Raw genomic sequence first — 27,670 nt, 5'->3', positions numbered from 1 at the left:
TTTGAATCATCCAGAAAATCAAAATGCTTAAGACCTGATTTACTGCAACGCTGAGACCCTTAGTACAGATTAGGATGCTCCATTTTTTTTGCCTTTGCAAAGCAAAGTAACATCTTCAGCAACTACTGCCATCATCTCTTTGCTATCATGTGAATACTGATTACCTTCAAAGACTGTCCTTCAAAGGGAGGCTACAACCGTGACATTACTCTGTGTACAGCTCAAAAAGGATTTGGCCCACCTTGTAGGAATGGTGATTTACTGCTCATCTCCAGGAGGCAGCCACAGAGTTCACTACATCTTAACCATCTTAATTTTGAATGTAGGCCCATCCTTCCACCAAGGATCCTGCTCCTGTCACTGAACGACCCCCTCTTTCGCCACCCTAGATTAAGCCTAGCCCTTAAATATATCAAGGAGTGGATTAAAAACCTTTTTGTAGACTAGTTAGAAGATTAGGAAAGTATGAAAAGTATGAAAGTTCTTAGATGTTTTATCTGCACTAATGATGTCCATCTCAAAGACCAATACAGAATTTCAATTGTTGAGACGCAGGATGTTGACCTTGGAGACATGGACATATTTGTCATAAAGAATGGCAGATTAATCAAGTCTGAGAAAAGAATCTCCAGCTCTTTCTACATAAATCATCCAAAGCCCATTAATGGACCAACGCTTTCTGAATGACTCTCTACTGGACAATGGTCCAAAACTTGTCAATCAAAGTAGAACATTTGAAAACATTTTTTTACAAAGACCTCTGAAAGACTTTGGAATAAAACCCAAAACTTTGGTTAAAAATGAGTTGTTGATTACACAAATGTGATGAACTCTGTGCCAACCTGTGGTGTTCTGTGGCATAGAATTGCTCCCTGCTGTGGCATGGAATAGCAAACACTCGCTGGAAGAAACACTATGGTGTGACAGAGCACACAGTTTGGCATTCCTGTCCTGACACTGGTTTTGTCCCACTCTTCAGCCCTTTTGAGATCAGAAACTATGCCTTGAAGTATTTTCTCTCAAAGAAGTAACTCATTACATCTACCTTTTCATAAAGAAGCCTTCCATTCATGAGGTTCATGGCTAGTGTTATAGGTAAAAGTTAAGTTAAATTAGGGTATAGTTCAATTATATTGTATTAATTATGTTATATTAATTGTATTGGGGGGGCTTATTAGAAGGTTCTAGGAGCAGAGTCCAGGATTTGGTGGAACAGTGGTCTGGCGGGGCAAGGCGAGGTTGAAGAGGGATTGGATGGAAGACCTGACCAATCATTCGAAGCTCTGCAGAAACGATTGGTCCAGAATGAACGGCGTTAAAGACCAATGAGAAGCCTGGAAATGGACCAATCATCATGTGGATCCAAAATAGACCAATCCTGGACTCAAAGGGGGCTATAAATGGGGGAAATTCGGTTAGGTTGGGGTTCTTCTTCTTCTTGGATACTGGTTGGTTTTTGGCTTGCTGTGTGGGTGCCTGGGTTTATCCCAGGTACTCCATTCTTTGTAGCTATTTTAATAAACGAGAACCTCTTTCTCCAGAGAAAGTTTGGCCTCGTTCATATTCATAACACCTTTTTGGGGACTCGTCCGGGTCCCATTGGGGGGTCATAGAGGGGGACACACTCGGTATCCTGAACTAGGATCCCATTGGGGGGTCATAGGGATACTCAAGGGGGGTTAGTAGGGCGGAGTTGCCCAGTGAGGGGTAGAGCTCTGACCACTAGCTCAAACCACGTGAAGGGCTGTTCCTCAGGGATAGACCGGGGGAAGTCTAGTCCCTGAGGAACTAGGACCTTGGGGGTGGGAGAAAATACTCCTATACGGAGACCACTGAATAAAGTGGCCACTGTGTAGGGGAGTGCCCCTTTTCTGAAGCCGGGGAAAGGGAGGATGCCCAACCCAAGGGGAGTAGGGTAGCCTCGAACTAGGACCCCAGTGGGAAGGGGGTCATAGAGGGGAAGTAGGCTCACCCTCAGCTAGGATCCCAGCTAAAGGGGGTCGTAGGGGTGACTGAAAATATACTTCACAGGGATGGTGACCTGCAGGGGGGAGGTGGGCCGCCAGTTGTGGAAGGGCCCTTTCAGTCACTAGGGCTGAAGGGGAGGTTAGAACCAGCTTACGTTAGGGAGAATTTTTCCTTTTTTTTTTTCTTGTATGTTAAGAGTCGGGGCCCCTAAGGAATGAGGTTCAGAGGTGAGGGCAGGCCAAAAGTCCTTTGACCACTCCTTAGGAATTTTTGAGTTTGCTGTGAGGCGGGCCAAGAAGCAGCCATTTTGAGTTCGGTGAGGCGGGCTGAGAAGCGGCCATTTTGAGTTTGCTGTGAGGTGAGCTGAGAAGCAGCCATTTTGAGTTTGGTGAGGCGGGCCGAGAAGCGGCCATTTGGAGTTTTCCATACAGTGGGCCGAGAAGCGGCCATTTTGATTTCATGTGTGGTGTGCAGTGGCCATTTTGAGTAAGCGGCTCATTGAGGCCGTTTTGTACGTGGTTGAGTGTGGTGTGCAGAGTAAGTGGCTTACTGCATCTATTTTGTATTTAGTTGAGCAGGTGGTTGTAAGTTGTTTCATTTCTTGAAATAGCCATCATTATTGTTTAGTTTCCCTGCTAAAACTATAGATATTATATTTCTTTTTGGAATTAATTTCAACATTTCATTATTCTTAGGTTATAAAAATTCATTTGAATTGACATTCCGAAACCCTTGTTAAATTGCCATATTTGTTTTGTTTCCCATGCTAAATATTTAAGTTACCCTTTTTTTTTGTTTTGTTTCCCACCAAAGCCGCCATATTTATTTCGTTTCCCATGTCAAACATTTCTTTAAAGTTGCCATCTTTGTCTTATCTCTTATGATAAGGAACTTTTTAAAGTAACCATTATTATTACATTTTCCACAATAAATAATATTTATTTTCTCTTCCTCATTTATAACTAATACATATCCCTTATTAGGAAAAAAAAATTGTATTTGGATACCAATTGCCAGTTAAAGATGGGACAGTGTGCTGGAAAAAGTGCCAGCAGGAAGAGAAAAGGGAAGGACATTTTTAAGAAAATACCTCCTAGTAGTCCTTTAGGTGAACTTTTAATAAATTGGGATACTAATGAGGGAATGAAGGATCTAGATAAGATAAAAATGATAAGATACTGTACAGAAATATGGCCTAAAGAGAGTATTGCTGAAGGACCTATTTATTGGCCCTGGTATGGGACAAAAGAAAGATGGCTATGTATAGCTTTAATTAGATATGTCAATACCCGCATAGAACCTTGTGACGAAGAGATTAGATATGCTAAGTGTTGGTTAAAAAGGGAGAAACAGGAAGAGGAAATAAAATTATATAAAGTATCCAGAGAAGAAGAAAAAGAAGAAACTAAGCTACCAGAAAAGAGGTGGGATCCTTTAGATAATCTTCCTCCGCCTTCCCCTCCTAATCCCTTAGATTACCTCCCGTTACCTCCTCCTCCACCCTCCTCCTATAGACCACCTTCTCCTCCCCCTCCAACCCTTGTACCGCTTGGTACCATCTCACAAGGTGGATGCAATTTCAATATCTACTCCCACAGGAGTTTTAAAATCACCTCAACCTTTTAATTCAAGTTGTCCTGATCCCAGCATCCCCACTTCTGTATCACCTCTCTTTCCAAATATACCAGAACCTGCCCATTCTAGTACTCCTTCAGTTTTGCAGATTCCCTTCAGTTCCTCAAGTACCCAGACACTGGTCTCTAGTACCACTCAGAGTGTCCATACCCCAATCTTGGCTCCCAAAACTTTCCAAAATACCCCTCTTTATTTTTCCCCCATACTTCAACCCATAACCCAAAGTACCTCTTCCCCTATTCTTATTCCTGGAACATCACAAAACATTCCTTTTTATTTATCCCCTGTACCCCAGCATACCGAGAGTCACGTGCAGGAGGAAAGTTTGCAAACAAAAGGTCAGGGGGTGAAAAAGGCCTGTTGTTGTAAAGATATAGAGGAAAATAAGTTAATTGAACCAGATGAGCATGTAGCAAGCCATCAATATAATACAAGGTTCCAAGCAAAGAAAATTCAAGATGAATGTGGGAGAACTGAAAAGTTGTTTCCACTAAGGGAAGTGCCTGTGGGGGGGGGGGCAGAGGCAGTATTGGTTTTGCGAAGGCCCCGTTAACCGCCTCTGAAGTTAGAAATTTTAAGAAAGAAATTAAGACTTTATTAGAAGACCCAATAGGCATCTCCCAACAATTAGACCAATTCTTAGGGCCTAACATCTTTACGTGGGAGGAATTAAATTCTATCCTAGAAATACTGTTCTCTTCCGAAGAAATACAAATGATTCGTACTGTGGGTATGAGGATTTGGGAAAGAGAAAATAGAGGGGGTCCTAGAGGAGAAGATAAAATGCCTATTAACCCACCTAATTGGGATCCAAACCAGGAAGAGGGAAGAGAGAGCATGAGGCAATATAGGACACTAATTGTAAGAGGGATAAGAGAGGCAGTCCCAAGAACAAATAACGCAAGATTGGCATTTGATAGTCGCCAGGAGCGAGATGGATCAGCAAGCGCCTGGTTAGAAAGATTAAAATGAAACTTTCAGTTATACTCAAGTGTGGATCCAGATAGTCCAGAAGGACAAGCTTGAGTTAAAATTCAATTTGTAACTAAGGCCTGGATGGATATACGAAGGAAATTGGACAAGTTAGATGACTGGCAGGAAAGAGGAATGAACGAGTTATTAAGAGAGGCGCAAAAAGTATATCTAAGGAGGGATGAGGAGAAGACCAAGACAAAAGCAAAAGTGATGGTAGCAGTAGCTAGAGAGAGTGCTAGATTTGGGAATAGTGAGTCACGAGGTGGTGGAAAAAGTGAGTACACGGGTCCAAGAATAAGTGGGTTTAAAGATCAGCCAAGTAGAAGGTATGAGCCAGACAGAGATAATAAGTCACCTTGGCCCGAGAGAAGACCACCCTGGGCAGAAGTCATATGCTTTTATTGTGGTAAGAAAGGACATACCAGAAATTTCTGCAGAAAAAGAAAGATGGATGAGACTATTGCTCAGGAGCAAGACACCTTGGGGAGAAGGCTGGAAGTAGAGGACTAGGGGTGTCAGGGGCTCTACGCTCTGAGGGATGATATTGGACATCAAAAGGAGCCCCTGGTAAACCTAGAAATTGGCCCTCAGAGCGAGGAAATGGAATTTTTAGTGGATACTGGAGCAGATCGTTCAAGTATTTCAAAGATTCCCAAGGGATGCAAACTAAGTAACCAAACCTGTAAAGTTAAAGGTGCTGAGAATAACCCTTTTGAAGTACCCATTATTGAAGAAGTACCTATAAAAGGAAGTTTCAGAGAAGGCTGTGCTGACCTGCTGTATATGCCTGAATTAGACTCTAACCTCTTAGGCCAGGATTTACAAGTGCAGTTAAGAATAGGGGTAGTCCCTGAAGGAAAACGTATGGTAGTGAAAATGATGGTTTTAAAAGAAGATGAGAGAGAAATAGATCCAAGAGTGTGGGCAGAAGGAGGGGGTCATGGACTGTTGGAAATTCCACCCATAGAAATCAAAATGAAACCTGACATTCCCCTAATAAGAGTTAAAAAATATCCAATTTCCATAGAAGGGAAACGAGGATTAACACCTGTAATTAAAGACTTAATTAAAGAAGGAATTTTAGAACCATGCATGTCTCCACATAACACCCCAATATTACCCATAAAGAAACCCGATGGTACATACCGATTAGTCCAAGATTTACGAGAAGTAAATAAGCAAACTGTTACTCGATATCCAGTAGTAGCCAACCCGTATAATTTATTGAGCAAAGTACCATCGAGACATGCATGGTTTAGTGTTACAGATTTAAAAGATGCTTTTTGGTCCTGTCCGCTTGAGAAAGAAAGTAGAAAATGGTTCAGTGTTTGAATGGGAAGATGAGGAAACTGGGAGAAAACAACAATTACAATGGACAAGGTTTCATCAGGGATTCACGGAGTCACCAAACCTATTCGGCCAAACTCCAGAAGAACTCATGAAACAGTTTATACCTGAAGAAGGATCTCAAATCCTACAGTATGTAGATGATCTCTTAATTTCCGGGGAACAGAAAGAAGAGGTACAAACAACAACTGTTAATTTACTGAACTTCCTAGGGGAAAAGGGGTTAAAAGTATCTAAAAGAAAGTTACAATTTGTGGGACCAGAAGTAAAGTATCTAAGTCATATCATTGGGAAAGGATATAAGAGATTAGATGCTGACCGAATTCAGGGAATACTATCATTGCCAGCTCCAAAAACAAAAACAGATGTGAGAAAATTACTAGGATTAATTGGGTATTGTAAATTATGGATAGATGGACACACAAAATTAGTTAAGTTTCTGTATGATAAATTAGTTGAAAAAGAGCCCATACGTTGGGATGAAAATGATGAGAAAACGTTAGAAGACCTAAAAGAAAGGTTGGCAAATGCTCCAGTTCTAAGTTGACCAGATTTAAATAGACTGTTTGAACTATTCGTCAGTGTAGAAGAGGGAATAGCTTATGGAGTCATTGTACAAGAATGGTGTGGGGTGTGAAAACCCATTGCTTATCTCTCCAAATTGCTGGATCCGGTAGTTAGAGGCTGGCCCACTTGTCTCCAGGCAGTGGCTGGAACTGTAACTCTTGTGGAGGAAGGTTACAAGTTGACACTAGGAAACAAGATCAAGGTGTATACTCCCCATGATATAAAAAGTATACTAAGTAAGAAAGCCTGTCAATGGATTTCAGATAGCAGACTTCTAAAATATGAATTGATATTAAACAAAAGTGAAAATATAGAATTGACAACAACAAGGATCCAAAATCCTGCACAATTTTTATATGGAGAACCAAAAGAAGAATTGGAACATCACTACCTTGAAACCATAGATTTGCAGATAAAAGTTAGAGAAGATTTATCAGAACTACCTTTACCTGAAGGAGATATACTGTTTATAGATGGTTCATCACGGGTAGTAGATGGTAAGCGAATATCAGGGTATGCTATTGTAAATGGGCATACGATGACAGTCATAGAAAAAGGAAAGCTTCCCAATAGTTGGTCTGCACAATGCTGTGAATCATATGCATTATTAAAAGGGCTAAAATGGCTTGGTCAAAGAAGTGGTACCATATTCACTGACTCTAAATATGCCTATGGGGTAGTACATACTTTTGGGAAGATCTGGGCAGAGAGAGGATTTGTCAACTCAAAGGGAAAAACCCTAATTCACGAAGGTCTCGTTCATATTCATAACAGCTAGCTACACAGCACCTCATGTGAGGCACTCCTAGTCAACACGAGGTGACAAGAACAGGTTGCGAGGTGACAAGAACAGGTTGCAGGGTGTAACTAGCCATGGACTCATAAGCAGGTCAACAGTTCAGCTACTTTCTGTTGGCCCATCATCCCACGGAGGCCTTGGCGGGGCCTTCCCGGCTTGGCAAACACGGTCAGCCGGGAGATGGAAGGCACATATCCGGTGCTGGCAGCCACCGTCGAGGGCTGTTTAGTTTCTTTTACGGCGAAGGCATCGAACCAAGGAAGTTTGGACGGGGAAGAAGCGCGTGCAGACGCGTTACACATGGCACCACCGCAGGGCGATGGACGGGGCGATGGTGGAGCCCGCGGGGAGCGGAGCTCGGAGGGTGGCGGAGGGGCGGCCACGGGGGGCTGCGGACGGGCACGGGCGGGGGCTCGGGGTCGTGACGTGAGCCCCGCACGTGCGCGGGACACCGAGTCCTCCCCCCGCCGCCCCGCTCCCAACTCCGCGTCCGTCCGGCGGGCACATCCCACACCCCCGCACTCCCCCATCCCCCCGCTCCCATCACCCGCGGTTTCCCGGGCGCGGCCCCTGGCGCGCGCCCCTGCCGCCCCCCGCGCGCCGCCGGGCTCAGCTGAGCAGACAATGGGAGATCAAAGCCGGGATGGGGTGGGGGGAGGAGGAGGAGAAGGAACAGGAGGAGGAGGATGGTGCCGGGCGGCGGCGGGGGGGAGCGGCTGGTGGAGCCGGCGGGGCGGAGAGCGGTGGTTCGCGTGCGGCGCTGCCTCTCTGCGCTCGATTAGTGTTCCTGGGGAGGGAGCGAGCGAGTGTAGCCGCCGCCGGACGGAGGGGTGCGGGGGGGGCGAGCACGCGTGTGAGTTCTGTGTGCGCGGGTGCGCGCGGCTGCGTGCTCCCGCGGGCGCGCGCTCGGGCGCGCGCTCGGGTACGCGCGCGCCGGGCTGTGCGAGGGCGAGCCGGGAGAGCGAGCGAGTTGCGCAGCTGCCGTGCGCGCACCCCCCCCGCCGCCGCCGCCGCCGCCGCCGCCGCCGCCAGCGCCAGCAGCAGCAGCAGCAGGGGCAGGAACAGGAGCACCTCACTGGCATTTAACGAGCGGAGCTGCTAGTTGCGCTGGAGAGAGACGCGCAGGGAGGAGGAGGAAGAAGAAGAGGAGGAGGAGGACGGGAAGAGGAGAAGGAGGAGGGGAAGAGGAGGAGGAGGAGAAAAAGAAGAAAAAGAAGAAGAAGAAGAAGAAGAAGAAGACGAGGAGGGAGAAGAGGAGGAGGAGGCCAAACGGACACCAACTGAAACAAAAGTATTTCCAAACCAGCACCCAACTCCACCTTGTGAGGCTCCCACAGCATGGCTTCCGAGGAACTCTACGAGGTAAGAGCCCCCGAGCCCCGCCGGCCCTGCCCCCGGCCCCGCCGGCCACCGCACCCCACCCCACCGCACCCGAGAGCGTTTTTGTTGCTCCCCGGGAGCGCCGCCGGGCTTGTCACCCACTCTTGCCGCGGCTGCTGCCCCTTCCCGCTGGGCCCAGCGCCTGCGTGTGTGCCCAGCCTGGCCCCCCGCCCCCCCTTCCCTCCCCAGTTTTGCTGGAGGAGGACGGAAATGTGACTGAACGGAGGAGACGGCAAAGTGTTACCGTGGCCTGCGCTCCCCCCCAGTCCTTTCCCCACGTTCACACAACACTTTGACTCCGGGAGGAGAAGGGGGGGTGCTGATGGGGCGAGCAGCGCTGACAGCCCCGGCAGCGAGCACGTCGAAGTGCGAGCCCGGCGCTGTGCAAAAATGTGAGCAAAGCCGAGTTATTGCCTCTGCCCGGGCCGGGGAGGGGGGGGGTGGGAGGAGGAGGAGGAGGGCAGAGGGGCTTTCCTCTTGGATTTGTGTCCATACCAAAGTCCTGTGCCACCATCGTGTGCCTTGCCGTGCAGCAAGCTGCGGCGGTGCAGAATACTAAATTTTAAACTCCTCGGCTCTTCGTGCTCCAACGATAGGGTTGAGGTTGCGAGAGACGCCAAAAAGATTGAAAGTTAAGGCTTTGACACGCCATCCTTCACTCGTCACTCGGGAGGTGGTCAAAGCGTGTGCTGACGGGAGAGGGAGGTCTTGGGGTGAAGAAGGGAACAAGGTGACAGCCGAATTTTGAATTTCCTATCTTATGTCTGGCAATTTCACATCCTTGCCCTTAACTGAAAAGCATCATGGTTCTCTTGGATTGAACTTCCTTGTTTTTATTTTTGCAAGAAGTTATCCCCGGGACTAAAAAGCCATTGTTGTTTTGGAGCTGTTCTTGCCTTTTGGGTAGAGAAGTGGCTTCCCAAAACCAAAAATGCTCTTATCTGATAGTTAATATGCATCCAGACAGTGATCTATTAAAAATATATATCCAGAGGCTGGAACTCTTAAGGTTAAGAGGAGGCAGATAGCCTTCAGGACACTTGACAGAAGATGTCTTACCATACAGCCGGTGCACATGTATCTCTCATTAATTGAGTTACATCTGTGATGCCATCGGTGAACAGACCCTGTAGAAGTCAGTAGAAGGTGCCCTGGGTGGGCGTGTATTTTAAGCAAGTTGGCTGTCAGCAGAGGTGCTGAACTGATAGACTAGAAAGAAGACCAAAGGCCTGTATTCCCAAGACAGATAAATCATGGTTAATTGCTCTGGCAAGTTTCCCCATCCTCACAGTGTAGCTTAAGCCAGTCTTGAAGGGAGATCCCTGAAAGTAGGAGGGAAATTTAGGAACCACTCTGTGTCTCAAGGAATTGCCAAAAACTTACTTTGACTTTGCGAAAGTTCTGTCGGGTTTGTGGAGTTGGGCCTGTAGACTGTGCTGTGGCCAGTTCTTGCTCTTCGTGTGTTGCCGTGTTTGATCAAAGATGGATAGTGAGATATTGGTTTTGATGGGCACTAATAAATGACCAGGAAAATTCTGTTTGCTGGGCATTGGACTGAGGCTAAGAATGACCATTGTACATGACTCTTCTTGGCTGTCTTGTGTTTAGAATGTTGACTTGTTGGCTCAGTAGTCTGTGGGGCACAGTCATGCTCTGGGCAGGTGGCGCGTGGTGGCCATTGCGCAAATGCTGCTCTTGAAAAACACCTGAAGGGATACTTTTAAATTTTAAAAATCAGACATATTCTTTAATCCTGCAAGTGCAAAGTTTAGTTAAAATGCCAAAATTGTTAATGCTTTTGGATTCACGTGTGGTCAAGCTGTCTCTTTTTTTTCTAAATTGTTGCTCATTTTTGACAAGTTTTGTCTTATAATGAATTTTCTAGCTGTGTCTGAAAAGACATAAAATAATAAATTATTTAAATAGAGTGAGCACTAATTTGGGAAGGACATAGCTGTGGGTAGACCTGAAATATTAATTTTTAAGTAATTTAAACTGTTTTGTGAACTGCCTGTGTTATTGATGGTCGGTTTACTTCTGTTTTGTGGTTGTCTTATTTATAGGTCATGTCATACAATATTGTTTGAATCTGGTGTTTGAAATCTGCTGCCATTTGTTATACTTCCATTTTTCCTTCTGGATCTTGATCTGGTGTCTTGATCAAAAAAATGTTGTGTAAGCTATTTGCAATTGTTAGCTTAAGTATGAATGCCAACTATTTCTGCTGATATGTGTCATGGTTCTTCCAAAACACAAATGAAAAATCCTCTTAGAAAAAATGAAGGTAAGTTCGTTTTCCTTTTTAAAAAAAAATCTTAATGTATTCACTTATTTGTGGGATTCTTTTTACTCTGGATCTCATCCCTGAAGACAGGGAGCTGATGTCTATGTAGGCCAGTGATTCTTGAATTCAAAGATCAAGACCTTGAAATCTACGAATGGATTGGCAGTGTGACTGAGGCTGGCTGTGTATCCTCAATGTCATTTGTTCCCATGCATTGTAGAGGTTGTGGTGATGACTACCCACTATTTTTTTTCTGTGGGAGAGCTGTGTGCTAGCCAGCAGGTCAGAGGTACCAAGTTGTGGTCAGTGGACTACTACTAACTACTACTACTAGACTACTACTACTAATCTGTGCTGAGTTTGGAAGAGTCTCTTTCTCATGAAATTTATTAATTTGTTTTTGTATTAGGTGAGGTGGAAATGCATTGAAGTTCTCTGCTCTTGGACATTGTGTCTAGTCAAATTACTGAGTGTTTCTGCCTTTCCTCAGGGGACTACTGGTACAGCTGATACCCGTAATATACATGGCCCACTGGATCCATTTGTGTAACTCTAGCTAGGGCTTGGGCCATGATTGCTGCTCATGTCAAAACATTTTTACTGGGTTTTACTGATAAGTAAGCAAAACAGTTTGTGTGAACTTTGCTGGTGTACCTATGCCTTGATGCCTTCTCTTTACTCTGTGTTTCACATTGGCATTGGTCATAAACCTAGTGTTTTAAGGTGTCTTAACCAATTTCCATTAAAATATTACAGATTAATATACTGAAAGTCCTGTACTTCAAAATTATACATTTTTGTATGTTTTATAGAATGGAAAATATTTTTTTTTAATTCTTCCATTGCCTTGCAAAAAACATGCATTTTTCATACTGATGTCTAATATTCTCAAGGTGATACTTCACTTCCAATGATGATTCAGTACTTTTGGTTTTATTTTTAGAACTAAAGCCTTTGACATTAAATTATACAGATACAGTGAAATTACAAACTGAAACAAATTTCAGGAGCAACTGGCTGAAGTTCTATGACCTGGCATTAAGCCATGTGTCAGTTTAATCACCTAATAAGAAAGCCCAAAGACACGTATTCCAAGAAAATTTAAGCTTTGTATGTAGAGTAGTAGCCACGAGTCAAAAAAAGTGATCCTGTGGGCTGTTCTTCATTGAGTGTGCTAGTCTTTTAAATTATAGAGTGTAGAAAACTGTTGGAGAAATGCTGTCATTTTGTCGAAAATTTGACACTGCATAGGAATTACTCACTTAAACCCAAAGTTTCTCTCACGGCCCTAGTAACACTGCAGCGATCGAATCTTCATCATATTTTGTGTGCATTTACTGGAAAGTTTAAGCATTTGTTTTGCTTAAGTTAACTGAAAGGGTAAATCCATTATCTGCAGTATGAAGCTTGGAGTTGTAGTTTTTAATGGCTATTTGATGAAAAATTACTATTAGCAACAAATCAGAATTGGCTGTATATTTAGGCAATAGCCATTTTTTCCTCATTAAAAGGGGTTGTTTTCATTCAACCTGTCTTGCAGGAATTCCAGATTTTCTTGGGATCTGTCTTCTGTTGCTTGTTTCTGATGTGCTGATTCCCAAGACCTTGGTTAGAGATCTTGTTCCTAAGGAGGAACTTAAAGTCATTGAGGTGTAATGCCTAAGTTTTTATGAGTTTATTTTGACAACTGGTGGAATTGCTTGTTTCAGGAGAGGTAAAAGACACAAATTTGCTTGGCTGACCCTACCCAACTAAGTAAGACTAGGAATTTACATCAGATGTGTTTGTGTTGCTTCCGCTCCTTAGGAACTACACATCTGACTTAAAATAGAGTTGAGGATTAGCTGGTCATCCTCCATGGGTGACTTTCACTGCTTTAAACTAGAGCACAAATGCAAGAGCACTGCAGGAGTGGAGCCATCACATTTAGTGTAAAAAACTTGACTTTTCCATGTCCCTTGCCAAGCTGCTTTTAACCAGCCTGATTAGCCCCAGAACTCTGGACAAAATTGAGAACTAGTGCCCTGTCTTCTGGTGCTGCTGCAGGGGAAGTGCTTGAGCTGCCCCTGAGGTTTTCTCCAGTGTGCCCTGCCCTCCGTGGTGCCGCTGGCCTGGCAAGGCTCAGGGCTGCTCCCAGGGGAGCTCAAAGACATGCAAGGAGAGGAGTGAACCTCTGTGTCCCGTGTGGAACACAAATGGTTCACAGATATGGAGATGTCTTAGTAGATTTTATGCACAAAACTCCTTCGTATGTACATGTACAAAATCAGTATAGTGAAAAAAAATGGTTTCATTTTTTCTTGTATTACTTATTTTGAATTGCTCATGTCCATCACAGACCAAAAAAAAAATGGAAAGGAGGGAAAGTGGGAAAAAAATGCCTCATCCATAAAGCCTGTGAGGCTCTGATAATTCTTAACCTTCACAGTCTGTCTTTTACTGTGATTTAATTTATTGAGTTTTTTGGTCAATCAGAGATTTATTACTGTGGTGCCAGTCACGTTTAGAGTTACAGAACAATTACTTCCAACTTGCAAGACTCTACTATCACAGAAGGTTGCTTCCACTATGCTGATGTTCAGTACCTCTTGAATGAGGATAAATTATCGGACACAAAGAACTTAATGAGACATGCCACGGCCCCTTGTTCTTCAGGAAGGTTGGCGTAGCTGGAACAGCATCAGTGATGCTGTGTCCCTTTTAGACTTCTCAGTAGGTGCAGCTTCGTTTCTTCCTGACTACTGCAGCATTTCTGATTTGTGCCAAAGCAGTAGAAAAAACCAAGTTACTAACAGTTATGCTTTCATCTTATTCAGCCAGACTATATGATAACTGGATGTGCAGATCTGTTGGATATAACAGATAAGCAGCCCTATAATGCCACTCTTATTCTTCTGTAATAAATTCCAAATCTGCTGTTAATGGGGAGTGTATTATTTTTGTGTGTCTGTTGGAAGCACAAGCTCCACAAACTGTATTTGCCGGGTAAAAAGGGATACACAAGTCTCTCCTGTTCTCTTCTATGCCTTTGAGGTTTTGAATGGCTGGATATCACGTGATAGATATTATAGGTCAATAAATACAGGGTTGATTATTTTTTTAATCTTAGAATAAAATATTTATATTTATAATCAACCTACCATGTGGTTTCTCCAACAGTATGCTGCTAGTCCAGAAAATACCTTAAAAGTTCAGTATTTTATATTATCAGATGTATTTTCCAGAGCTGTAGTATCTCTCTAAGAAGAGCTTTTGTTTTTCTGATTTCTGATGAGCTTTTAATATTTACACACAAGAATTTTGTGCTCTTTGAAATTATTTCTTTGAACTTCTCTCCATATTACTTAGAGGAAAAGAAAACTGGCATGTTACTGGCTTAGTACACTGTAAAGGCAAAAATATTTACTGTTTTCATAAACATTCTCAGAAGATTTACATGTGTCCCTTAGTGGTGACCTGTGGCAGATATTTTTCAAGGCATCTATTCATATGTATGAATACACAGGATGGATGTGGATTTAAAAGCATGTTTTAATCATAGATTTACATTTTTAAGTTACTTTAAAGCCACATAGGTAGGATTAATTGTAAAATAAAGCAACTATTTTTAAAGTATCTTTTAACTGTAAATTAGTTGTATTGAATAGTGGAACTATGTAACTCAGTTTTGTTGTGGTTCTTCAGTGAGGCTTCACATTTTATTATCACAGTACATACAATGAATTAGTAAAGCTCAGATCAAATCTTTCTTCTTGGCCATGTTAAGTCTGAGGGTTTGTTTCATTTCTTTTGTGGGGAAAGATAAAGTATATATTCAAGTGGCTTAACCACATTTGTAGTTGTGCTTCTCTAACTCTTCTGCCCCCACAGTTTGTTACGCCTTTTAAGGAAATTAAGTATTAATGTTCATTCTTTGCTGATTGTCATAGTAGCAAATGAAAAATCAAAACTGTTATTTCTTTGATATCCTGGATTGAAAAGAAAGGAGCTCTTCCTCTTCCTCTTCCTCTTCCTCTTCCTCTTCCTCTTCCTCTTCCTCTTCCTCTCTCTTCTCTGTTTGGGTTGGTTTTTTGTTTAAATGACTTTGTGATTTTCATTTTGCAGAGACATTTAAATACTTCTCTAAGCATCTTCACTTCCTGTAAAATACTGGATTATGGAAATTTGCTTGGTTTAGGGAAAAATTTTGGCTTTATTTTGGTGATGCCACAGTTTAAAGCAAGTTGTGGGAAGTATATTCTGATGTATTTATCACAGAAAAATATTACATGTACATTTTGTAAATACATATGTAGGGGAACCATTGAGGTATATTCTTAAGAGTGTTGAAATGGATATATATCAACTTCAAAAATACTTTCAAGACTATGATGTATTGACTGTTGTATTCAGTGGATATTCAGAAGTGGATAATTTATGAAGTTCCTTCCATTAAATGCTGTTCTTCAATGAGGCATCATCAGGATATTGATAACATTTTTGTTACCCATCACGTATGAAGGATAGAAAACAATTCAAAGTAAGTTTGTGAGAGTTGACTGGAGTATAGTTTGGCTAGTCACTAAATCATGCTCATTTGCTGTGTTTTGATTTCAGCACCTGATTTTCCCCAGTTCTCTGTATGTATAAAACACAGCTTGTGACAGCACAGTGTGACAATTCCATTTCACTTTTGTGTCGAGGTCACTTACAGAGTTAAAACCAACAGACCTGGGATTGTGTCTGTAAGAAATAATGGGAATGTAAGGCTCTGTGTGCTGACACAAAGGATCCATCCAGTTCAACACCCTAATTCCTATCACAAGTCCATAATGTCTCACTGTAGAGCGAAAAAATGGGAAATGTGGCACAGCAATAGTCATTGGGAGCTTTGATGGCTGGCTTTGTTGGGACAAGGCAGATTTCAGCCTTGGTTATAAAATACTGGCAGCATAACCTCAGCTGCCCAGATGTTCCGAGCCCACGTTCATTACCTGCGCTCATCTGCCAGGGGCTTGTGGCTGCAGGCCACAAATACATTGTTGTTCCTGAATTCTGTGTTAACTTGAACTCAGATTTTTCAAGAAGAGGTTGTTAGTGTATGTGATCAAACAAAACAAACATTAACTTTGTGTAAAACTTCAAGTCATCAGCTTGAGGATATATGCTCTAGATACCTACGGAATCTTCAGCACAGACTTGATTTGCTGAAGGACTGTATCCCAAAATAAGGTCTAGTTGGCAGCTGTGTGTAAGTACACTCAGCCTAGAAAATTTGGAGAGAGGAATGTGCCCACAAAATAAAACAAATTGTAATAGCACTTGTAATAATAACTCTAGGAATTATTTTCATTATTTGAAGTTACTACTGTTTTGTAAGTATAAACCATAGTAGATTGTACTGAAGTATAATATATAAAGGTTACGAACACTGCTGGAAAACTTTTTTGAAAACGGGAAAAAACAGCATTTTTTTCTCCTCTGTAGGCTTTTTGCCATGTAGTTACTTTATAACTTAACTCTTAGGTGGCTAGTCATGTTTTCAAGACTAGCACATTTTTTCTCACTTGTTTAGTTTATAGATAAGGACCAAACTTGATCTTGAATAGCAGTGCTTTCAAAGAACAAAGAAACATAAAGTAAGAGCAGTGATGTTTACGTCAGACAGAATCTTGAGCTTTTGTTCTTAGTGTATTTTTCTGTGGAATTAGTTTGTAAATATAATTATGCTAAATAGATATATTCACAGCAACTTGTCAGTTGAGTGAGCATTTCCAGCAAAACAATTTCTAATGTTTCCTGAAAATGATGCTTCGACCTCAGTTTACCACCCTCTTTTGCAGCTGAAGGAATAACTAACTAGATGTCCAAGCATTCCCAAGTGGAACAGAAGATATAATGGAGTGCAGTTTCAGGGCAGTCAATCAATTTTAACTTGTGATGTAGCAAAGTCAGAAGTTTGAAAGAGCAAATTTAAACTGTTGGTGCACATCAGGTTTTTTTGTAATATACGTATGTAGAGAAGGTTAAACCCCAGATTTGAAATTTTTTCTCCTCTTTGTCTGGTTCATGTGCTTAGTGTTATGTGCTTTGAGTTTTGATTTGATTGTACAAAAGGGAGTGTGTGGAGTGGGAGGAAAAAAGGACGCTTGATCTCTATTTGATTTTAATCTGGAAAAAACTTTCATAAGACAATATACTATGGAAGTCTAGGACAAGTTTATCATTATATGACTTTTGAAGGCATTGGCTTCCAGAGAATTAACATTGGCATGAGCTGTATTTTTACCCAGGTCATCAAGGAATGATCAATAATAACAAAGAATTTTTTTCCGAATGCCAAAGGCAAGTAGGTTAACTTCCCGTTTCCAAAGATCCATCAGTGTTTCAGATTCTATTTTACTCCTGTTAGAGGCATCTCTCTTCTATCAGGGCAGCTCCTTAATTGATTTGTTTTTCCTCCCTCCCACATTGTACTCAGCTCTCCTGAGGTTTGTGCTTATTTATTTAAACTAGCTAAGAATAAAATATTAGGTTCTGAATGAGAAGATGGAAGTCACTGTATTTGAGGATGCTTCTTTGAGATGAGATAGTGTAGGACTGCTAAAACATGGAAGCTGGTGGATCAAGCAGGTGTTGATTTGACAGCCTAAGTCCATGACTACAATGGATATTGGAAACCCAATGGATATAAAGGGTTATGACTTCACAAAACTTTAAAACTATACAAAGATGGGATAATCTTCATTTTTTCGTCAGTAGGATACACACCACAGGTGTAGGCAACCTGTACCATACTTTTCTACTTCCTTAACAGTAAAGATTTAATAACATGGTTTTTGTCTTTCATTGGATTTTTGTTTTAAATGCTTATTGAGGAAAATCACCTTCTCTTAAAACACCTTATCTTTAAAAAACAATTCTGTACAAAGATTGATTTAGGTTTTAAGTTCAGCTTTCCTGAAACTGGTGTGATGCAGAAGTATATTGAATAAGATGGTGTTTTGGGGGTTATCTATGCATGCTACAAAACATGGATTTAGTGGGGAGATAAAATGAGCGCTGGGACGTGATATTGTTTCTGCTCACGTGAGCATTAGGTTTTGAGCCACTCATAGTGACACATGAAACTTTACTGTTACTAATTTATAGCTATACCCATATTATTTTCCTACATTTATCCAAATAAAATCACTTGCTATGCTCTATTCTTCCTACCTTCAGATACTTATGACACTAAAGCACTGATGGACAGCTATCAGTTAAGTTATACTTAGAGTGTGAGATGTATTTTTTCAGTACAAGTGAACACTTTAGTTAAACATAATGCTGGTATTGGTCTGGAAAATGTGAGGTTCTTTATTGTTGTGTGTTATTTGAATACATTCAGTATTACTTGAATTATCCAACTCTTAAATTCCTCTTTAAAGTAATTACAAACCAGTTTATCCTAAAAAATTCAATCCTTCACGTCTGAGCATATATATATATATCTACTCAAAGCTAAGAAATGTAACAAAACTGATTCCTTGCATGCACACGAAGTAATTTCTTTATCATTCTTACTGTCAAGCAAAAATTATGGGAATTAATGAGAGTCATCATTCTACCCTATATATCTCTGTATATGGGTTTATTACTTCTATTAATAATATAATGCTTTATTTGGCCCTTTATTTTTTATGTGAACTTGTTTATATTGATGAAGCTGGAACTAAAAGTATGTGACTAAAGGTGATTAATTTGGAGAAAGGGATTTTATATCTCTACATGATAAATAATGACTTAAAGTATACTGAGACAGTAAATTATGAGAAGAGGAAGAAGAAAATAGTGCTTGGCTGTAGAACCAGTGGAATTTTATCTTGTGCTTGTCACTAAATTAATGCTCCCTTTCTATTAATTTGTCCCTTTTGTCCAGTATTTGAGTTCTACCTACCCAATGTCTTTTCAATACCTGCCTCTCTCATTTTCAATCAAACCACCAGAAAATTCTTTTTCCATCCAACTTGCTCAGAAAAGGGCACTTTCAGTGTGCAAGTAGTTACCTATTGATTGTAAAATAAGGATGTTTTCTGTTTTTCTGGAAGAATCTGGAAATTGGTTATATATTGGAAGAAAGGTCTATGTGTTAAAATTTCTTTATCTTTTGTAGAAAGAGGGGTAGCCAGGGGTTGTTGAGTGAAAATGGAGGCTCTCATCATTAGGTCACCTGAGTGCTGTCTCAAAAAGTGTAATTCTCCCTTTTCTCTGTCACAGTCTAGCATCGAGCATATCACTCAGACTCGGGATTTCAGAGATGATTGCTCATCTCCCTGACAAAGTTTGAATCCCTGAGCCAAACCACAAGCAGAATAAAGCCATTTTCTTTTATGTTTTTCTTTTTTTCCCCCAGGTAAATATTGTCAGAACATCTTAGAATAAAGTAGAGCAGGCTAATTTGGTCTGATAAAGAGAAGCTATGCTGCAAGTACAAGCTACATACAGACCTGTCCCCTTTTATGTTGGGGTTTGGTTTGGTTTTCATGGGGCTAACTGCAGAGAGGTATTCAGCTTGCATGCAGTGGTTTTTTGGTGTCCTCTGCAGTCAGTGAGGACTTCAGGCCAGAAGGCCCTTTAGACCATTTAAGTGAAATTTCTCTAAAAGGTCATGGACTTTATCCCCTTCCTCTGTAAAAAAATACACAAAAGTGAATTGGGTTAATTTAGTCAGTTAAGTTAAATATACTTAAATGTGGCCTCCTAAGCAGTAAGGTTTTGTTTCCTTTTTCTACAGTCTTCTGATCCTAATGCAGGATAATACCCAACTTTTCATTCATTATAGGCTTTCCCTTGGGGCTGTGAACTGTGTTAGTAGGTGAATGTTGCTAAGGGATTGTACTGTTGAAGCATAAAGAGTTTAGGCATATGGTGTAAGCTAAGGCTTGTTATCTGAGTGACAATAACTGATCAAGTTACGTTTTTAAATAATTGTTATATTTTACTTCCTTTTATATTAAATCTCTGAAGGTATTTGGGTGGCTTACGCTTTATGATTGACTTCAGTTGTCTTTGCTTGGATTGCTCAGCTGTTCCTTCTGTTTGAGCCACAACAGCAGCTTGGCCATGTTTTAAGAGGATTGGAAAATTGATCTGGCATCATTAAAAACAACCAAACAAAAAACTCTGGCTCATAAATGTTTGTTTGGTTGAAGCAGTTCCTCAGCCTGTTTTTGTGCGTGGCTGTACATGTACTTGCCAGGATGACAAAGCAGGTATGGAAGGTTATTGAAGCTGTTGAGCTTCTGAGTGATGGCCACAAATAAACAGCCTTAGTGAGCAAGTCCTGAGACCAGGGAAAAACTCTGTGTATGCTGACAGTGTTTGTGTTGGTTTTTCACTTAACATTTCTTTGAACAGTGTGATATTTAACATTTAGGAGACTGTCCACTTCCAGCTGTGAGTACTAGGGCTCTTTCCTCTACAAAAACAAATTTAATCTTAAACAAATCTAAATGCCACAAGCCTTGCTTGCCGCCAGTGTCTTCCTCCTTCCTTTGCACCCGCACCGATTTCTGTCGCTGGGTGAGGTGAGCGCTCATTAAGGAAGCTTGCCTAGCTGAAGGTTGCCCACTGCTTTTACAGAAATAGTTTTCTGGCAGTTTTTTGACTGGCCAAGGTTGAAATCCAAGAGGTGCCACTTCAAGGGAAGAACCAGAGTATATGGCATGTCATGTTTGAAGAGAGACAGGAGAAAATGGGTTAGATGTGGGGGGATGGTTGCAGCAATGACTTGGCTCTGTTAAAAAAAAAAAAAAAAAAGAATCTGTCAAATTGCAAGCTTAATTTTCAGCTGGAACAACTCGCTGGACAGACTTGCACTGCGACTGCACAGCTTCTTGCCCATGGCTTGAGCTGACTCAGAGCCGTGTCCCGGACTCCACCTTGAGGTCACGCAGCCCGTGCGGGATGGGCTGCAGAGCAGCGCCCCCGGCGAAAAGGGCTGCAGCCCTGGCAGGCAAGCACGGCACAGCAGAAGGTGCTGTGCTGCGTGTTTTAGCGACTGGTTACTCTTCCATTTCTTGTGGAAATGGCAAACTCGAGCTTGCAAGAATTTGGGATTCCACTTACTTCTCCGTGTTGCAAAACTTCTACAATTCCCCGAATTTACTTTCACCATCGCAGTTGCAAAGCTTGGTGAAACTTACTGGCTTTAGTGTGCTGTGCAAGTAATGAAAATTCTGCCGCAGTGTAAGGTTGTATTTTCCTTGTCCACCTGGATTATACTGTAACTTGCTCTGAGGCTGTTGTGCAAACCCAGTTTGAAGATGCAGGTGACATACAAGTGTAGTTAAAAAGTATAATTTTTTTCTAAATGTTCTGGTTATTCACTGAGTGGGCAGTGGGCAGGGAGTGGGATGAAACAGGATGTCTCCTTGTAGTTGAACTTGCTTTAAGCTTCATTTCATTTAAAATGCTGATATTCATAAAGATTATTTTTAGCCCCTCCAATGGAATTAAACTTCAGAGTATAATCACTGTCAATATCTTTTGGGTAGAAAAACCTAGGCTTTAATTACTTTTGGTTTCAGTTGCACCAGCAGGAGCAAATTATTTTCGTTTTGAGTGTGTTTACGTGAAGGTGGAAAAACTGATAAGGAAAGTAAACTGCGTTGTATCTAAGTCCTTCCAATATATAAATAAAAAATGGTTAGGAAGGAAAAATACCTATTAATACTAATGACTACAAGGCCAGTGCTGTCTTATGGAAGTATTTCTAACATAAAGGTAGTAACTGAGTGAGACTTTAGAAAGTAGCTGAGTGCTTTAAATGCCCCAAATCCAATGTTCTCAGTTCTTTGTGTGTAAGTCCCTTATTTTGCTTATATTAAGTATAAATATTCTCTCAATTATTTAGGTATAGGTAATAATAAAGACATTTATTATTTCTGTATGGTAAATATTATTATAAAATACTAGACTATTTAATCAGCATTTTAAAGACAATTTTTTTGAAAATATTTAATATACTTATTACAAATTCTGCATTTGTATGCAGTTTGAAAACATAAAATAGCTTAAAATATTGGTTATCCAGGGGTGTAGCACGCAAAAATTAAAATTGCCTGAATGTACATTCAGATGACTCATTGTTTTAACAGGTGCATGTAGCAATAAGTGTTAAAGCTATACTTAGCTTCTAAACCAGTACAATTTAATAGTATTGCCAGCCATTGACATTGGTCCATCATTTAGTTAAAAAAACCCAAATCAACAAATTATTAAATAAATAATTTAAAAGTGGAAAACAAGATTACAGTCAGGAAAAAAAGTCTATTGATCATTGTCTAGCACCTCAGTCCAATATATTCAAATTTATTTGCTTGCCAACAAATTATTGAAAACAAATGGCGAACACTTTAGACTACTTACATGAAAATAACTAAGTCAAATACACTTTCAATGTGCCAATTTTTATTGAGTGCCACACTTCAGTAAGAGCAGAATCAGATTATAAAATTGTCCATTATTATTGGCCCTTCCACTGATCCTCAGTTCCAACATAGTTTTAACAGCCAGTCTGGCCTAGACACTGGGTTCTTTACACACAGAAAACAAAGAATAAAATTCTGGTTTTGATTTTTCACAAGATAAAAGTAAATAAATAAAGTATACACTTAGGGATAGAAAATTACCTCAGAAAGTTCTGTAAGGTCTACATTTTCTATTTTTAGAAGCAAGGCACGTTTTCCATAGATTTATGTGACATAGTAATCTTCCTCTAAATGTCTAGATGCAAAGAAACCATGCACTGTTACTTCAGAGTGATTACATTAGCTGATGATTATTAACATTTTCTTGGAATTACTAATATGTGTTGGTCATTCATCATATTTTTCTAAGAAAAAGCAATTGTGTTCTCTTCAATTTTACTATTCTGACAAAAATGAAATGATATATAAGATCACTTCCATGAAAATTATCAGCACTGATAGTTATCATTGCTTATTTCAATGTTCTGCCAATACTGGCTTTGCCAATAATACATAATCACTCTTAAGAAGAATAATGTAATAAAATAAATGTAAATATCTAATTTAAAAAGTCATACAGATTTTAATGAAAATATAAAGAAAGCAGTTTTGTCTCAAAGTTATATTACTTTCAGATAAAAGTTATTGAGGTGTTTTTTAATTCCTACAATGAAAAGTCATTAAGGATAGATAGGAAACTGTCATAGTGCAGGAAGGCAGAGGTGAATATTCAAATGTGTGAAGATTCAGTGAAAATGCCATGAACACTAGTGGCTATTAGCTGTCACAACAAAAAGACCATTTATAGTAGATTATATAGACTTTAATCATAAACCTTCTATCCATGGGGTTAAGAACAGTATGAAGATTCTCTTATCTATTGAGAGCAAAAAAATGCCAGTAACGACACATGTCTACTAGATAGGAACACTAATAGTTGAGACAGAAATACTGAAAAAAATATTATTCTATGATTTCTTAAAAAACATGCTGTGAGTCAGACTACTGTTGTTTTGGGGCCAAAATCTGGGTGTTTTGTTCTCGATTTACTGTGACTTACAAATAAATATTTCTTTATTCTTATAGAAGCAAACAAATCTGTTTTTCTTTAGTCTACAGGAGACAGGATTTAAAACAAACAAACAAAAAACCCCAACCAACTGAAGGTATCTAAAGTATTGTGGTTTGTATTTTGTTATGTGTTAGTTTTAATTGTTTAGAAGTATAAATTAGATAGGCTAGGCCAGGATGTAACATAAGTACTCAACTGGACAGGTTGATGTTGATTGCAAAAAGAGCTGTAAAAGGTTGAAATGAGAACTGCTTAGCAGAAAATTAAAGTAAGCAGTTACTGCTTGCCCAAGTGTTCATGACAATCTGAACTGATCTGTACTTACTTCTTTACTCTGAGGCTAAAAGTTTTTATTGAAAAAGATACTCCTGTAGGTATAGTAATAATTTGTAAAGCACCTGATAAAGCAGTACTGCATGGTATTCTGATTTCAGAAATCTATCTCCTTGCTAAGTCAACATGGTCCGTATCAAATTAATTTTAAACTGGTTGACCGACAGATCATAAAGCAGTAATAGATTAAGGACATTCATGTTGGATTTTATAGAAGTTTTTCACAGCCCATTGCTTTGAGGATTTGGATAATGATCTAGAGGAAAATAGAATGTAATCTCTGGTAAAATGCATATGTGCAAAAATGGATGTATTTATAAGTGTGAGGGATGGTCGGTGCTGAGTTAATGGGGATCGTTCATGAGGATACATTAATGGAGCTGAAGACACTTGTCTTGACAGCAGGGCCATACCTGCAGAATGCAGAGCGGTGCTTTGGGAAGGAGTAATTTGGTGATACAATACAGACGCTAAAGCGCACATTGCAGTCTCTTGGTATGGATATTGGGGATCTCAAGTGGAGTTGTGTGCTGTTACCGTGCTATGTAGCTTTTAGCGAGATGTTAGGAAATTGTATCTCATTTGAGCTTAAAGTGAAAAAAGTCCCAAAACCAAGGTGAACTTACAAAGATTCAGAAAAACATGTCGAGGACAATTGCAAATATTAAAAGCAAATAAGTCAACAAACCCTGGTGTACAGCAGGAGCCTGGAGAAGTTCACTCTGTGTAGTATTTAGCAAAGGTGACTGATGGCCTGTAAGCAGTTATATGGGGCAAAGATTGCAGACAAAGTAGTCCTTTAGGTACACTAGGTTTTGGATGACAAAATTCAGGAACTCAGAGCTGAACTCAGGTGTATTACTTCTAGAAATATAATAAATTTAAAATTGAAGTCAGTTATCTATCAGAACAGCTTATTTTTAAGATTGTTCTTATGTCAGCGGGAAAAAAAAGTTGTACATTTTTCCAAAAAGATACCTTTAGTTCTAGCACAATATGATGATCTGATGCAGGAATTATGGAGCGAAATTATCTCTTATACAGGAAGGCAGACTAAGTAATTGTTACTTACACAGGTAGTCTAAAAAATCTGATCTGAAAAGTGCTTTTGGCATCAAGGGCACATGGTGCTCTGTTGTAATGTGCACCTGTGTTTTTGTTGGGAAGGCTGAAAAATGTAGGGGAAAGAGAAGGTTAGGGATGTAATGAGAGGATATAATAAAGATGGGTTTAAATTTTATTTTACACATAAAGAGGAGCTAAGTATGGGATTTATTAAATCAAAATATGTGATCATCCAGGCAACACATACATCTTCCATATAGCATTTAGAAAGATTTTTGCATGCTAATTGTGTGAATTAGCAACTGGCTCGGAACAATACCCTGCTATTTGTTAAAGGAGAGACAATAAAGTTCTTCTAGACAGGAAAGAATCTACATTGTTAACAGATGACCTGAAAGTTCAGCTCATTGAAAAGGCAAATATTTTGACCAGGAGAATAATTCTTCCTGTGGAGCAGTATGAGTTGCTGTGCTAAAGCTGTACGGCTATTTTTAACCATGTCACAGCTATTGAGCTTAGACTTCAATTTAGTTCATAAACAGTGTAAAAAAGACGAAGTAGGTCTTTCTTTTTGATGAATGTAGAGGTGAGTATGTCAGAATCTGCCCTTTTTGCAGTTTTTGTTTATTTTGTGCAATTTCTGCTTTGGTTTTCACAGTCTGGATGTAGATTTTTGTCACTTGTTGTCACTACCTGCTGCATTCTGTTTTGCTGAACACCAGAAACACTTGCACTGGAGTAACTGTGGGCAAAAGATGAAGTTGCATGTGCAATGAAGGTTGTTATGGTCTAGGGGGAAAAAGTGGAAGCTTTGTGTAAAATCCTACTTCCTTCTTCCTTCTAAATTACACTGAGTTTTTCAAAAGTTTGTGCTTGAACACTTCTGTGGTTTAAAAAGTTTTATTCCAGTTTTGCTTTGTGGCCGTTGTACAGCAGAATTTGAGTTTGATATGTAACTTTTGAGCCTGACTAGAATCTTTTGGATGCTTGACTTGAGCATCTAAAATCTTTATCAGAAAATCTTTAATTTGATTTCCTGAATTCTAGGTGTTTCTGTTTTAAATGCTGAATTTTTTAAATTTTTTTTTTACTATGATAAAGGTCTCTGAATTACTTCAGTGCTTTCCAGCAGTAAAGTTCTTGCCTAAATTATGTCTGCAGGTTAAGGTTCTTCACAAGATATGTATGTAATATAATGAATATCTTATTGAGAAATATTTGTAGTAATGAAATCCTACAAGACCTACATGTATCATAGATTTAAGAGATCTCATTTTTTCAAAGACATTAGACTGGAGATTATACATCCAGATAAATAGACTTTAACTGCAGTAGTGGACATCACTGACAAGCTTATGTATCTATACAGGTAGTTTTTGTGGCAATCCCTGAATGTTATTTTGTGATGTAACTCTTGAGACTGTGTATTGTGTATTTAGATTCTTTATGATTTCTTTGGGACATGTTGCAGATTTTGTGCTCAATCTGTGTATATACATGAGTGTGTACTGCATCTTTTGGGAAGAAAACAAGCATCTTACCTCTTTACTTATCATTCCTTGCAATGTGGAAAACATGTAAGAAAATGTGACCCAAAGAGGAGAAACAACTATGAATTGTACAGAATGCAAAGCCCTATGAATTTTGTTTCTTTTTGCTTTTGCTGTTAGTGAGTTTACTCACTGTATCTATCAAAATGGTGAAATTGGGTCAGGCCTAATCTTTTCCTTTGCCTTTCCACCAGTTCCCCACTACAATGCTAATGTTTGTGGGACAACAGAAAGCAGTTACAATGTACTACATTTTGTGATAATTTGATGATTTGGTGGCAAGCTGAGGACAGGCTAGACTACCTTTGACTATTATTCATGGAAATGAACTAGAAAGTGTAACCACACACACAAACATTCCTGATGCTAGGGCACATTTTAATAGCTCACCGAAACTTTTTAAAGAACTACTTTGAAAAAGACCATTTGACTGACCAAAAAAAAGTGATACACTGTAAGTGAAATTATACTGAGTCGGCTCTGTGATACAGTTAATTGGCAATGCATAAGTGTTACCACAAAAAAAAAAAAAACAACAAGCAAAAAAAAAGAAACTTCAGATTCAGCTTCCGCCAAATTATGAGCAGCTTGCTCTTGCTTGCCTGATGAAGACAATATAAACAAATGAAATTTAGGTTAGCCCCTTGTTAATATATACTAGATAAATCTAATAAAACTCAAGAACTATGCCTAAGCATCTTTTTTTTTTCTTTATGGATTTTTGTACCTCATTGTAAAAATACTACTATTTACATCACAAATTGAAACACTTTTGATTCAGGAAATGCCAGATTAACAGTTGCCTTAATTCTCTTTATATCTAATTTACGCTCAGACTGGATCATAGATCTTGTGGTCAGGGAATGAAACCATTTGCAGTCATAATTGACAGAAGTAGAAGGTGCACAGCTAATCTACCCTTTCAGATGAATTCAGTGGGAACAGGTTCTTCCCCTTTGGTGCTCCCAGAGGAGAAGCATAAGCCATGAGCAAAAACCTGCCATGCTTAAATTCTCCTGTTTGTCCTTATTCTCAAGGACTAGGGATTCCCACATATTTCTGAGGTAATATATATGGGCATCCTGCCCTTTCCTCTTCTCCTCAGTTGGGTATTCCCTTTACCAACATGTCTAGTCAGGACTCTATACAGAGACATCTTAGGGAGTTTATCCTGCTGAAAAGTCTCCCTCATAACCCTCAATT

The 27,670-nt window shown here is 40.0% G+C and overlaps 1 protein-coding gene across 2 annotated transcripts in view; it reads left to right on the top strand.

Moving 5' to 3' along the window:
• Window positions 1-8,251: 8,251 nt before the first annotated feature.
• Window positions 8,252-27,670, top strand: part of CDYL (chromodomain Y like) — a 103,406-nt gene continuing 83,987 nt past the window's right edge. The window contains exon 1 of one of the 2 annotated variants that reach the window (XM_030966370.1): window positions 8,252-8,653. In XM_030966370.1, coding sequence (XP_030822230.1) covers window positions 8,630-8,653 — 24 coding nt within the window. In that variant the 5' untranslated portion in view covers window positions 8,252-8,629. Of the gene's footprint in view, window positions 8,654-21,175; window positions 25,504-27,670 lie in introns of those variants that run through there. The other variant, XM_030966377.1, reaches the window with a different exon arrangement.

Source organism: Camarhynchus parvulus, chromosome 2 (genome assembly GCF_901933205.1).
Source record: "Camarhynchus parvulus chromosome 2, STF_HiC, whole genome shotgun sequence".
NCBI lineage: Eukaryota > Metazoa > Chordata > Aves > Passeriformes > Thraupidae > Camarhynchus > Camarhynchus parvulus.
The sequence above is the reverse complement of the archived record's forward strand: the minus strand, read 5'-3'. Positions and strand labels throughout refer to the sequence as shown.